This window comes from Pelodiscus sinensis, chromosome 28 (assembly GCF_049634645.1).
Source record: "Pelodiscus sinensis isolate JC-2024 chromosome 28, ASM4963464v1, whole genome shotgun sequence".
Taxonomy (NCBI): domain Eukaryota; kingdom Metazoa; phylum Chordata; order Testudines; family Trionychidae; genus Pelodiscus; species Pelodiscus sinensis.
In genome coordinates, this window is record NC_134738.1 from 15,579,840 (window position 1) to 15,593,000 (window position 13,161).

The window sequence follows — 13,161 nt, forward strand, 5'->3', positions numbered from 1 at the left end:
GGGGTCAAAGGTCACACAAACCTAACGAGGGCCCAGCCAGGAACAAAGCGCCTGGCCCCGCGGTGAACGAGCTGGGAGAGGCCCCATTGTTCCCGCTGCCCCCCAGCCCCTTTGGTTTGCTCAGTGTAATCGAATGACACCCCCTCCGGCACGGCCACTCACCGCAGCCCGACGGGCAAGGGCCCAGAGCGGCCTCCCCGCTGGGAATTCAGGCTAAGGTGGGTCTGCCCGGCCTGAACTGAACCGGAACCCCCAGCCCCCCGGGCACCTGGGGCAGAACCATCCGCTGGCCAACAACTGGGGAGAGGCAGCCGCGGAACAGAACAGCACGTCTAGGGAGCCCCGTGTCCCACGCATGGCCCCCCGGGGTGCCTCTAGACTGCAGCCCGCTGCCGACAGCCCTTGGGACAGGCGTTTCCGAGCCCTCCTCACCCACTACGTCCAGCTGGTAGGTGTGGTTGATGCTCCCGTATTTGTTCTCCACGATGCAGGTGTAGTTGCCTTTGTCGGACGGCACCACCGAGTCCATGATGATGCTCCAGGTTGCGTAGCGGACCTACGGAGCAGAGGACAAAGCCCAGTCAGCGCGGCGATCGGCGGCCACCCACTCTACGCGCTACGCCACAGGGTCGGACAGCGCCGGGACCGGAAGGGACCTCGAGAGGTCACCGAGTCCCGCCCCAGGGACGGAGGTTCCCCAGGCGATTGCTCCAGCGTTTCACCACCCTGGCAGGCAGGACGTTTTTCCTACTGTCCAACCTCAACCTCCCTGGCTGCAATGTAATCCCCTTGCTTCTTGTCCTATCCACAGAGGCCAAGGGGAACAATTTTTCTCCCTCCTCCTTGTGACGCCCTTTTAGGTACTTGAAAGCTGCTCTCACGTCCCCTCTCGGTCTTCCCCTTTCCAAACTAAACCAGCCCAATTCCTCCAGTCGTCCCTCCTAGCTCCTGTTCTCCCGGCCTTTCACCGTACTTGCTGCTCTTTTCTGCACCCTCTCCAATTTCTCCTCCTCTTTCCTGAGATGTGGAGCCCAGAACTGGACACTCCTCCAGCTGAGGCCCAGTCAGGGTGGAGCAGAGCAGGAGAACGAGTCCTGCTCACAACACGCCTGTTCACGCTGCCCAGAATGGTGTTTGCCCTGCCAGGGCTGTGCCTGACACACGACTTGCGCTCTCGTTCCAGAGCCATCCTGACCCTGGGCCTCATGCTTGAGGCAGGCCAGAATCTTGGTTCGATTTAAAGCGGGGAGACGCGCTTTGAGCACGGTGGGGAAAGGCCCCGGGACCCTGCCCCACTTCTGACCAAGGGGGACCGGGACGCGGAGAGAGGCTACGGCCTGTCGTGGCGCCGGCAGGGGAATGCACCGGGCTGTGGGCAGCGGCAGGAGGCCGTTGACCCCAGCTGAGAGCCTGGCCCCAAAGGGAAAGGCCCCGAACCAGCGCTGACCGCTCTGCAGTGGGAGCCTGGGGCTGGCGCCGGGGGCCCAAGCGCTCGCCGGCTTCGGACAGAGCCAATCCCGCGGCCACCGGGCTCCCCGCCCCCCAGCCCCGGCACCTTGTAGCCGCCGATGCGGTGGTCCGGCTTGAACTCCTTGCCGTTCTTCAGCCAGCGCAGCGTGGGGCTGGGCGTCCCGCTCGACGGGCACTTGAACTTCACCGTTTTGGCCGCGGGGACGGCGTGGAGCTTCTTCTCCATCTTCTCGGGGTAGGTCCAGTAGGGAGCCACGGCCACTGAGCGGAGAGGGGAGTGAGCGCGGGGGGGCCGGGAACGACGGCCCCGTGCAACGGGAGTGCTGGGACAGCCCTGCCCCCGGCCGTGCGGTTCCAGGGGACCGAGGCCCCGCGGCAGCGTCTGCCTGGTGAGCCGGGAGGACAAAGCTGCAGCCGCGACTCTGCGCGGCAGGAGGGCCGGGGGCAGGGAAGGGGCAGGCGTTTCAAACAGAGCCAAGAGCCTCGGCACAGGTTCAGCCCTGCAGCCAGGCGGGCCGGGGACCGAGAACCAGACTAGGCTGTGGGCCAGACACCCGCCCCAGCTCCCGGACAGCTCAGGCCAGGGAAGGAGACGGGCGTTACCTCCCGGAGGCTAAGGGCCTGTCTGCCTGGGGGATGATTAGAGCAGGCTCGTTAGCGCTCTGCACCCCCAGCCGACCGGGGAGTTAGCGCAGAAGGAGGCGCAGGGCTGCTCCCCCGGTGTGCTTACCCGGCACATTTCCCCAGGACGCTGGACCCTTCCCCACCCCGCCCGGGCGTTCTCCAGTCGCCCCCCGAGCTGCCTGCCCGTGTCGGTCCCTGTGCGTTGGGACGTAGCAGCCAGCCGCCGGCCGGCACCCTCTGCCCCGGGTACCTCCAGCCGTCCGGAACTGCTGGGGGAACGGCAGCTGCAGCCCGCAGGCCGGAGGCCATTCACCGGGAGAGCGGAGCGTTACCGCAGGCAGCTCCCGCGTTCCCAGGGCCATCGCCAGCAGCGGGCCGGGCCCGGCAGGAAAGCTCCAGGTTGCCCGGGTGAAAAGGAGCCCAGCACCCATGAAACGCGGCAGCCGGGGCAAGGCAGCAGAGAGACAATCGTGCCCCCTACGTACGGTTGGGCTTGCTGGTGTCTGCCTCCTTCTCCTCCGAGGAGGAATCGTCATCGTCATCGTCATCCTCGGCAGAGGGCAGAGCGTCTGCAAGAGACGAGGAGCCGGGTTGGAATTCGGCTTCCCACCGGCTGCCCTGCAGGGGAGGAACCGGGCGGAGCTGCCCGCGGCCACGGCCCGGCCTGTGGCTTTCGCCTCCCGCCCCGTGGGCCCCCTCACCTGGCGGCTCGAGCAGGAGCCCTGCGACCGTCGTGTCTAAGCCGAACCGGGGCGCCCCGCACACGCAGCGCTGGGCCCCAGGGCACAATTAAGGCAGTTTCAGAGCTGCCCAGAAGGCAACGGGAGGGGGGCTCCCCGGCAGCCCCCCCGAGACACGGACATGCAGGGCAATGCGGTTTGCTGCCCACGCACTCGGCCATTGGGGGCGCTGTCCAGGTGAGACCTGCGGAGGCCGGGGAGGCAGACTTCCCGCTGGTCCCCGGGTTCTGCCGGCTGGCGCGGGAGCGTGTATCCAACAAGCCCTCCCTGGCGCCGGCCTTGGGGGAGCTGAGAACGTGGGGCAGCAGCCTCCTCGGAAGGAACCTGCCCCCGCGGTCAGACCTGGGCTGCTTTGGCACCTGGAGCAATGGAGGACGCCTCCCCCCAGCCCCTGGCCCTCCCCTCGCCGGGCCCAGGGGCTGAGCCGCAGCCAGGACGGGGGGTGCAGTCGGACGGAGGGAAGAGCCCCCTGGTGCTCAGCCCGCGTCATCCCCCCATTTCTGCCCCCGACAGCCGCCCACGTGGCTCCAGCAACACGGAGCGGGAGCGGGAGCGGGAGCATGAGCAGCAGCTGGAGGCTTCGGCCCTGGGCGGGGGCGAGGCTGCGGCCCAAGCGCCGGCTGGACGCGCCGGCTGGACGTGCCTGCCGGCCGCGGGGCGGGGCCCTCCGCTTCCCCAGCAGGCAGCCCGGAGACGCCCTGCAGCTGGGTCTGTCTGCAGGCGCAGACGGTGCCGGAGCCGCGATACCCGGGGCCCGTTTCTCTGCATGGCTCCTCCCCCAGTGCCGGGGCCCGCGGCTGGAGAGCCGAGGGCGGGGAGCCCAACGGGGCTGGGCCCTCCCTGCACGGCAGCTCAGCGCCCGGACCCCGAGCAGGCCCTGCCGCCCGTTCCTCCGCGCCGGCTCTCGTGCTGCTCGGGCACCGCGCCATCGGCACAGCCCGGCCCGGCCAACGCTCGTAAGCGAGTCCACAGCCCCTCCCCAGCTGGGCATGGCCGGGCCACGAGGCTGCGTCTACACTCGGCGTGGGGCCGGGCTAAGCACAACGCAGATTCTCCGGCGGGGCTCGACCTCGTCAGCGAACCCCCAACCTCTCCGACCCATCACTGAGACCAGGCTGGCCCCAGCCCTGCCGGAGCGCGGCTATTGCTAGCATGGCTGGGTGGCCAGGAGGGACGGGGCAAACCAGCTCGGACAGCACTGCTCCCTCTGCTCACACCCAGTGCAGAATAAACTGTGTTATGTGCACCAAGACAGGTGCCATGTGCACCACCCGTAGGAACATGCTGCTGGCTGTAAGCGGCTGGGGCGCTCTGCCGTTTTGCTGGGTGGCATGTGAATCTCTCCTGGCGGCTGCCCAAGCACAGCTCATAGGGAACCTGCCGCGCAGGGGCAGATCGTCCGTGCCCCGTCCTCGGGGGGCAGAAGGGCTGGGACCCCGTCACCTTTCTAGGTCAGACAAACGCTCCTGCCCCCCGTGCGCACGGGCTACGACTTCCAGCTGGGAGCAGCAGCCTGGGCCAGCCACTGAGCCAAAGGCTGGGCCCCGCCGGCAGCGCCCCGAAGTGACCAGCGCCCCCAGTGACCAGCTACCCCCTCCGCCCTCCTCTCCGCACCGGTCCTGCCTTGCCAGCTGACTGCCCCGGCACAGCGGCTCCGGCTCCCGGCCGGCTGCAGAGCCCCGCCCGATCGTCCCAGCGCCCACGACGAGCCCCCGGCGGCTGCTGTCCTGGGACGGGCTCCATTTGCCGCACTGGCCTCCCCTGCGCGGATGCTGCGCCCCACGCCCCGGCGACCCCGCGAGACAGGGCAGAGCTCAGAGCGGCCAGCCGCTGGGCCAGCAACACCTGCCTGGCTGCGCACGACCCCCGGCGGCCAGTCGCTGGGCCAGCAACACCCGCCTGGCTGCGCACGACCCCCGGCGGCCAGCCACTGGGCCAGCAACACCCGCCTGGCTGCGCACGACCCCCGGCGGCCAGCCGCTGGGCCAGCAACTCCCGCCTGGCTGCGCACGACCCCCGGCGGCCGCCTCCTGCCGGGCCAGCAACACCCGCCTGGCTGCGCACGACCCCCGGCGGCCAGCCGCTGGGCCAGCAACACCCGCCTGGCTGCGCACAACCCCTGGCGGCCAGCCGCTGGGCCAGCAACACCCGCCTGGCTGCGCACGACCCCCGGCGGCCAGCCGCTGGGCCAGCAACACCCGCCTGGCTGCGCACGACCCCCGGCGGCCAGCCGCTGGGCCAGCAACACCCGCCTGGCTGCGCACGACCCCCGGCGGCCAGCCGCTGGGCCAGCAACACCCGCCTGGCTGCGCACGACCCCCGGCGGCCGCCTCCTGCCGGGCCAGCAACACCCGCCTGGCTGCGCACGACCCCCGGCGGCCGCCTCCTGCCGGGCCAGCAACACCCGCCTGGCTGCGCACGACCCCCGGCGGCCAGCTGCTGGGCCAGCAACACCCGCCTGGCTGCGCACGACCCCCGGCGGCCAGCCGCTGGGCCAGCAACACCCGCCTGGCTGCGCACGACCCCCGGCGGCCGCCTCCTGCCGGGCTCACCGCCGCTACGCGAGACGCGAGGCCCACCCGCCGGAGGAGACAGACGCCAGCCTGCCCAGGGCCTCGCCCCCTGCCCAGCCAGCCCGACGGCGGCTCTGAGCCCTGTTCCTCAAAACCACTCCACAGGCAGCCTCCTGCAGCCCGCACTGCCCAGGGTGGGAGACACCCGCGCCGCCTCTATCGCCCAGTCCCAGAGCACCCCCGGGGAATTTGCTGCCCTCCCCCATCTGCCCTCCCCAAAGGGGGAGCCAGCGCAGCCAGCGAAAGGAGAGGGGCTGTATGGATGTGCACAGAGAGGGCATCAGCTTGTTCCTGGGGCTGCCCCAGGGTGTGTGGCAGGGAGGGCCCCTGGGGATGCTCTGGTGCTGGCCAATATTCCCACTCACTTTTCCCATCCATGTGCAGAATAAATATTGTGATACGCACTGCGGCACGTGTACCACCAGCAGAAACACAGGCTGCCCCCTGTGGGCGCTAATCCATTTGACTCTCCTGGACGGCCGCCCAAGCACTCAGCTTTCAGGGAACACCCGTCCAGCCTTTGGGGTCCCCTGACCAGTGCCTCCAACACACAGCTGCCCCCAGCTCCGCCAGGACAGCCACAAGACCAACACCCCGGCCCAGCCCCAGGGCTGCCACGCACCTGAGACGTTCACGGAGAAGTAGGTGGTCTGGCTCCCCGAGGGGCTGTTGGTCACGCAGGCATAGAGCCCGGAGTCCTCGGGCACCGCGTCCCTGACCTCCACCTCCTCCCCCGTGATGCGCGTCCGGTTGTTCTCCGACAGCTGGACCCCGTCCCGCACCCAGCTGATGCTCTGCACATCCTCCCGGAGCCGGCAGCGCAACTGGAGGAGGTCGCCAGGGTGAGCCGAGTGGGACTCCACTTCCACTTTGGCGTGTGGCGGCGCTGGAAGAGTCGGAGAGAGAGAGAGAAAATAGGAACCCGCAGCGGACGGGGCTTTTCCTGGGGCTGGCATGTCCTGCGGGGCGTCTCCTGGGCCGGCCCTGCTCCGGGTGCAGGCTCCGCTTTGCCCCGGGCCAGTCGGTGCGCCGTGGGGCAGGCCACGGCCTTTTCATCCAGCGGCGGTGCCGGGCGTGGGAAGCAGCTGCCGCCAGTCGCGGCGGGGAGCCACGCATGGCAAGGGCACAGGCCAGGCCCCGCAGCTCAGGGCAAGGGCCAGTCCAGCTCACCTACCTGTTAGCCCGCCAAGCAGAGCAGCGGCAGGCCTGTTCTGCAGCCCGCGGGCAGGGGAGAGAGGAAGAAGAAGCAGAGGTTAAAAGCAACTGCAGCAGGATTAAGCATTTCGCCTCCCTTTGAGAACCCAGCGCTAGCACAGGAGTCGGGGCTGCTCATGCGCCCTTGGACCGTCCAACCCCGCCCCTTGGGGTCTGAAACACTTGGGCCAAGTTTTCCAGAAGTGACTTTGGGGGCTCCATGTGGGGCATCTGAAAGGGGCCTGGACTTCAGAGAGGGTGCGGGGTGCTTTCCCAAAAAGCAGGCCCCTTTAAGGGCACCTGAAATTGGAACTCGGGTCTGAACACCCTGGCTTGTGCGCGACCCACTCTGCTGCCCCCCCCCGCAGCGGGAACGTCTCCCTCCCCCGCACATGCAGAGCCCCGGGAAGCTGTACTGCGCAGCGCCCGGCCCAATTCTCCACGCCTGCAAAGCTCAGCGCAGGCAGCCACAAGCAGGCCGGGTATCACTTGGCTGAAGCGTTGGGGGTCCGTGAAGGGGACTGCGTCCAGGCAGAGCCCACGGCGGAAACGCTTCGGTGGCAGCACCCTGGCGGGGCCGGGTCGGCTCAGGTGACCCTCCGTGGAACAGGTGCGGGCCGGGGTTCCCACGTTGCCGGCTCTGTGACGATGGGAGACTTGCAGCTGCCATCCGACGCCACAGTTGCTTTGGCAGCACAAAGGTCCTTTCTCCTCCTGTGGAGACGCCCCGGCTCTGCTGGATCTGCGGGCTCCCAGCCACGGGCCTCGGCTCTGCCATTGGCACTGCTGTCTTGAAGGCTTCTGGTTCCAGGCGTCCCTCCTCGGTCCCTGCTTCCGAGAGCGCCGCGGCGGCACGGGGGAGCGAGGCTGCAGCCTCGCAGGGGCTGAGCCGACCACGGTGCCGTGTGCGAGCCACCGGCTCCGCACCGCCCGGCCCGAGGCCTCGCCGCCACGGGAGATGGCTCCAGGCTCCAAGCCGCTCAGGGGTGGCTCCTTGGATTCCACCTGCCCGTCCTTTGAGAGCCACATCGGCTGCAATGCAGAGACCCACCGGGCCCTGGCCCGGGCCCCGGACCCCGGACTCAGCAGCGACGTCGCTTCGAGAGGCCCCAGCACCCTCCTGCAGGGCCGAGGCCCCCTCGCCGGGGTTTGACCAGGGACGGGAAGGGTGAACCGGTGAACCAGAGGGGGCTGGAGAGGCTCCCTGCCTTGGGCAGGCGGCTGCCAGCCCCGCGGGGCGCTCCAGCCCAGCTGCAGAAGGTGGGGGGGGGGCTGGACTGGAGCTGCGCCCGCCCCCTTGAGCGGGCGAACCGGTTCACCAAGGAAACGGGATTTGACGTCCCTACTCCCCACAGCTGCTCAGGGCCAGGAGTGACGGGGGAGGGAGGCAGGTGTCAGAGGAGAGACCCACCCTGCGGCCAAACGGGCACTGGCTCAGCTTGCTGCGATGCCGGAGGTGCAGGGCAGAGCCGGGCTGAGCCCCTCCCGCCCCGGCTGGGCCCCAGCTCAGCTCTCTCCACCACGATACTGAATCCAAGCGCAAACGTCGGCGGCTTTCCTGTGTGTGCGTCAGACCCCCCCCCCCCCCCCCGAGCAGCACAGACCTCTCCCCCTCCCCCCGGCCTCAGTGCTGAGCCGTTTCCCAGGACGCTCGTCCAGGGCGTGAGCTGGGGGGGGTTTGCTAAAACACACTCAGCAGCGCCCCCTCCCCCCCCAGAGACACATGGGAACACCTGTTACCTTGCCCTCAGCCCTGCACTGCCCGGACACGCCGCCTCTCAAGCCAGCACTGGGAGAAGTTTACCAAGTGCACTTTTATCCCCACGCTGCCCCGGTTTCCCTTTCATCGGTTTCTAAACGAGCGCCCTGGGGGCGCTCCTCGCGGGGACGCGTCTTTCCCTCTGAATTCCTAATGGACTTCAGCTCCACGGAAACAGGAAAAGGTTCGCATTGGCTTAAACCCCACCCCGGCAACTGCGGGGCCTGGACCGCGGCTGTACTTCTGTGCAGCACCTCGCACGAGGAAGAGAGCGTCTCTGAAGCAAGCTGTCAGACAGCTACCACGGGAGTATTTTCAAATGGACGATCCATTGAGAGGAACTGCCCTTTTCTGTGGCATGGATCCCGCCTTGTTTTAGGCATTCCTGGCACAGGGGAGGCGCTTTGGAGAAAAAACACTCAAGAGCGAACAGCCAACGTGTTTTTGTGAATTTTTTTTTTTAACAGCTGGGAGGGAAATTTGCCGTCCCTCCTGCTGTGTTTCTACCCAAACCAGCTGCAGCAGGGTGCCAATCGCCGCCGGAGTTCATCAGTAACACGAGGCGTTCGGGTAGGGCAGCTTGGGACAGACAGACAGACAGCGACCCTCTCTGCACGCAGGGAAAGTGGTTTCACTCTCCGCAGGACGTGCATTTCCGGGAGCTCTGGCATTCTGTGTTTCCAATGATTCCTCACAGGCACCTTGGCAAGCAGATACAATCCCCGGGGTATTTCCCACCCCTCTCCACACTCACCCCCCAAGAGTTCCCACTGTTCCACTGCCAACAGACCAGCAACAGCAAAAGGAACGGCCCCAGAACAGGAGCCCGTCTCCCGAAAGTCCCCACTTCTCTTGCGCACCCATCGCAGGCGGCTAGTCCTCCCTTCCCAGGCCACCTACTCAGCCACGCTCAGCTGGGACGTGGACTCCTGCCTCGGATCGGCCCCTCACCCGCCTGCTGAACTTTCAACCATGCACCTTGTTGCCTTCTTCCCCCTGCCCCGGGCTCATCTGCCAAGCAACCTCCCGACCACCTTCAAATGCCTCCTGAAAACCTCCTTTGGCCCGGCGCCCATGAAAAGCTGACGCGCCAAGGCTGCTGGCGAGCTGAGAACACAGGGCAGCGCTGTCGCAGAAATTCCCGGCTCTCTGGTCAGTCCCCGCCATTGGCCATCTCTTGTCTTCGACTGGCAGCTCCTTGGGGCAGGGACCTTTGTTGTGTGTTTGCGCAGCGCCCGACACCACAGAGCTGCGGCAGTAACCCTACGAAGACACTTTCCTGTTACCCTTTTTGCCTTGCATCTGCGTGTGCATCAATTCCCCAAACGGGGTGAGCAGGGTGCAGCTAAATCAAATCCCTCTCGCGCCCTTTTAACAGCAAAGAATCGCCCCGTAGCCCGAGCACCGTTCCCGCCACGAGCCAGGCCACGCGGCTGCGGTTTTGTACCACGCTTGCTGCTGCTGCTACGGCGCGGGGGAGGTTTGCCTGTGACAGTCCTGCCGGCAGTTCAGCCTCTGCCCAGCCGCGGGGTGGGAGGGACTCGAGAGCTTTGATTCGAATCAGACCGTGAAGTTTGGAGGTAGAAATGCCGCGCACGATCCAATAGCGTCAGCGGCTACTGGGCCGTTATCTGGCTGCTGCCTGTGCTGGGAGACTGACCAGGGATTTTTAGGCCCTTCCGATTCCCAGTTCTGGTTGGAGGTGTCCTGTTCCATGAAGCAAGACCCCGGTCCAGGGCCCAGAGCGGGCACAAGCCCTCAGCCCTGCCTTTGGGCTGGGGACCAGGGCAGGGCACTGCCAATAGAACTAGGCTGGACAGAATCCCAGGAAAGCAATTCTCCAGCCGCCCGCAAAGCCTTTCGCACGGCTCAGCAGGACCTGCAGGGCCGGGGGGGACAACCGCTGGCGGGGGGCCTGGGGGAGAACAAAGCTTTGGGACAATCCACTTTCCCGCATGTGCTGCGGCATCGGCAGGCAGGACCCGGGCCGGTTTTCACACGGGTGTTTCATGCATGACCGTGGACACGGGGCTGGTGAAGACGCGTTTCTCTCCTGTCCCTATGCTGGGCTCAAGGCTTCACGTTCCAAAGGGGCAGAGGCTACTTTGTTACGTTCAGGTTCTGGTTTCTCTTTCTCCCGGGGGGGGATTACCCATGTGCACGGGCGTGTGGGCTAGATCGGGTTTTGAAGTCACTAAGGCCCCCTCCCCCATCTCCAAGACTGTTTTACAGTAACTGCGCGCCCAGCGCAGGCAGGCAGGGCGGAGGGGCCGGACGCCAGCCGGGGCTGTCTGCAGGAGCGGCACAGACTGGCCTCGAGCGCACATCTCGGCGCCAACGGTGGGAACGCTGGGAAAAGGGACTCGAGGGCTGGTGAGCTTGGCCGGGGAGGGGGCAGAGTTCTGGCAGGGGGGAGTTTAATTTTATTCCCTCTCGCCCCCTTCCCTGGGTGAATCTGAGAGGACACGGCCGCTTTGGGCGAGCCTGTGGCCTGCCAGCCGATCACGTGCCAGGCGGGAGGCAGCGGCATGAGGGCCGGGGCAGCGTAGGACCTGGCACTGGGCAGCCCCCAGCCCGGAGCAGAGGTGCCCAGGGGACGGAAGGGTCAGCCCGTGGCTCAGGGCACGTCTGGCTGCCTGATGCTCAGAGGGGGCCACGGAGCAGCCCCAGACCAGGGTGCGACTCAGGGAACCGACGAATGCTTTTGGCCCCGGTGACCGGAAGTTGGGAACATGGCTTGGGCTTCTGCTCCATCCCCTGCTGTGGGCTGGGCGAAAACCAAGCCCCAGTGCCTGCCCGGACAAGGGCTCGCTCCCTTAAGAAGCTCACGATGCCCTCGGCTCACCGGATCACCCCGGGCGCCACGCAGTCAACGCAGGAGGAGTACAGCAGGGGGCAGCCCATGAGAACATCTGGCTCCCAATTCCCACGGACTTTTCCGAGCTGCAGCTCTCCAGCCCTTGCCCTGGGGGAGGCCGGCCTGCGAGGTGAGCCGCGACGCTGCCCCGGTGCATGGTGAGTAAGGCGAGCGTCTGATCACTGGGCTCCGTCGGGCTGAAACGTCTCTTTCATGCACATCGCTGCTCTGTAACTCAACCCGCGCCAACAGGTGCAGCCTGGCCAGCAGGGGGGAAGCCGCGGGGGCTAGCGTGCACCGCGCTGCGCAGGTCCTGCTCCGGCAGAGCGGTCCAGCACACGCTGCCCTCTCCAGCCAGGGGGCTGCATAAGCCAGATGAACTCCCTGCCCTTCTGCCCAGGCCTTGTCTTCCTCCTCTTGTGCCGGGGGCAGGGGAAAGGCAGCGCGGGCTGCTCCCGCATCGGAGAGGTGTCCCCCCCAGGCCCGACGGTGCTCACTTCACAGGGCCCCGCGCCAGAGCTCCGGGAGCGGCAGGGCTCCCGCCCCCGGGGTTCAGGCGGACGGAGGAGGGAGGAGGGGATACAAGACAGGGATGCTGTGTGGAGTCCACCCCCTCTGTGCCCGGGGAGACGGGACAGGAACAGTGGGGAGCCCAGCAGCGGCTAGTGTGGAAACCCAGCCTGAGAAAAGTTACCCCCCCCACCTTCACCCCAACTTTTTAGCTGGGGCAGTGCAATGCTGGGCCGGGGCCCCGGCTCTCCGACACCAGCAGGCGCTCCTGCATGGAGACATGTCCCCGGCTGAGGCCTGGGAGCCAGGGCACGCCCCTCGGGAAAGAGACAAGCCACAGCACCTTGGGGGCCTGATCCTCCAAACGAGCCTGCCTGTGCCACGCCCCCCTCCAGCCCACGTGCCACTGCTGCGATCAATCTACTGGAGTTCGAGTTAGCTGGTCTTAACCAGACTCGCTAGTTGAGACCCACTACATCGAACTCAGAGGGCGCCCCCGTCGGCGTCTGGTACGCCGGCTCTCGCTGGGAGTAAGGGAAGCCGGCGTACTCTCCGCAGCTGGAGTTGCGGACCGTTAGTGTAGACCTGGCCTCAGTTACCGCCTTTCGAAGTGCTTGGAGACAGAGTCCGAATGCAACGTCACCCAAGCCGCTACCTGCCGTCCCCAGCCAGGGGCTGCGTGTCCCATTCCCAGAAGGGACCCGTGACCAGCTAGTTCCCCGGCCAGAGAACTTCCCAGGAGAATTCCCCAGGCAGAGCTGTCAGAACAACACCCAACCCGAGTCTTAAAAGTCACCAGTGATGGAGACTCCACCATGGTCCTTGGGAAACTGTTCCAGTGGTTCATTGCTCTCCCCATTCAAAATGCACCAGGAGCCTCTAGCTCCCGGCATCGGCTCGTGCTGTCGCCCTCTGGGACGAGGCTACTGTTAAATACAACAAGCAGGCCTGGTGCACCTTAGAGACTAACCAAACCAGACAGACTCGCGAGCGTTGGTGGGTGCAGCCATCTGCGTCAGAGGAACTGGGGTGGACGTGTTTGCTACCCGTGTGGGTACAACAGCCTGCGACCAAGTCAGCCCTTTGCCGTCTCTTTATTAAGCCAAATAAATGGAGCTCCAGGTGTCTAACACTACAGGGCAGGTTTTCTAACCTTTACTCTCTCCTGCGGCTCTTCCCCCAACCCCTTCCAATTTATCAACATCCGACTTGAGTGCTAAAGAGAGAGGTGAAGTTTAAAGTACGTTTTTTCTTTACAAAGCTGGAAGATGGTCGCTGTACAAATCCAGCCACACAGCAGGCTGGCAGTGGGACGGACCAAACGCGAGGAGAAGGCCAGATCCTTCACGTTCGCCTTGTTCTTTTTTTGAATTCCAAGTCTGAGGATGTAACTCGAGCTCCTGGAGGGAGGGCGCCTCCTTCCCGGGCGAGGGA

General features: G+C 66.2%; 1 protein-coding gene across 3 annotated transcripts in view; it reads right to left on the reverse strand.

Annotated features, from left to right (window-relative positions):
• FGFR1 (fibroblast growth factor receptor 1) overlaps positions 1-13,161 on the reverse strand; it is a 53,381-nt gene that overhangs the window by 21,812 nt on the left and 18,408 nt on the right. For 2 of the 3 annotated variants that reach the window (XM_075910983.1, XM_075910982.1), the window contains exons 3-6: positions 6,030-6,293; positions 2,580-2,663; positions 1,556-1,731; positions 433-556 (exon numbers count right to left, since the gene is read on the reverse strand). In XM_075910983.1, the coding sequence (XP_075767098.1) occupies positions 433-556; positions 1,556-1,731; positions 2,580-2,663; positions 6,030-6,293 (648 nt within the window). The remainder of the gene's footprint in view (positions 1-432; positions 557-1,555; positions 1,732-2,579; positions 2,664-6,029; positions 6,294-13,161) is intronic. The other variant, XM_075910984.1, reaches the window with a different exon arrangement.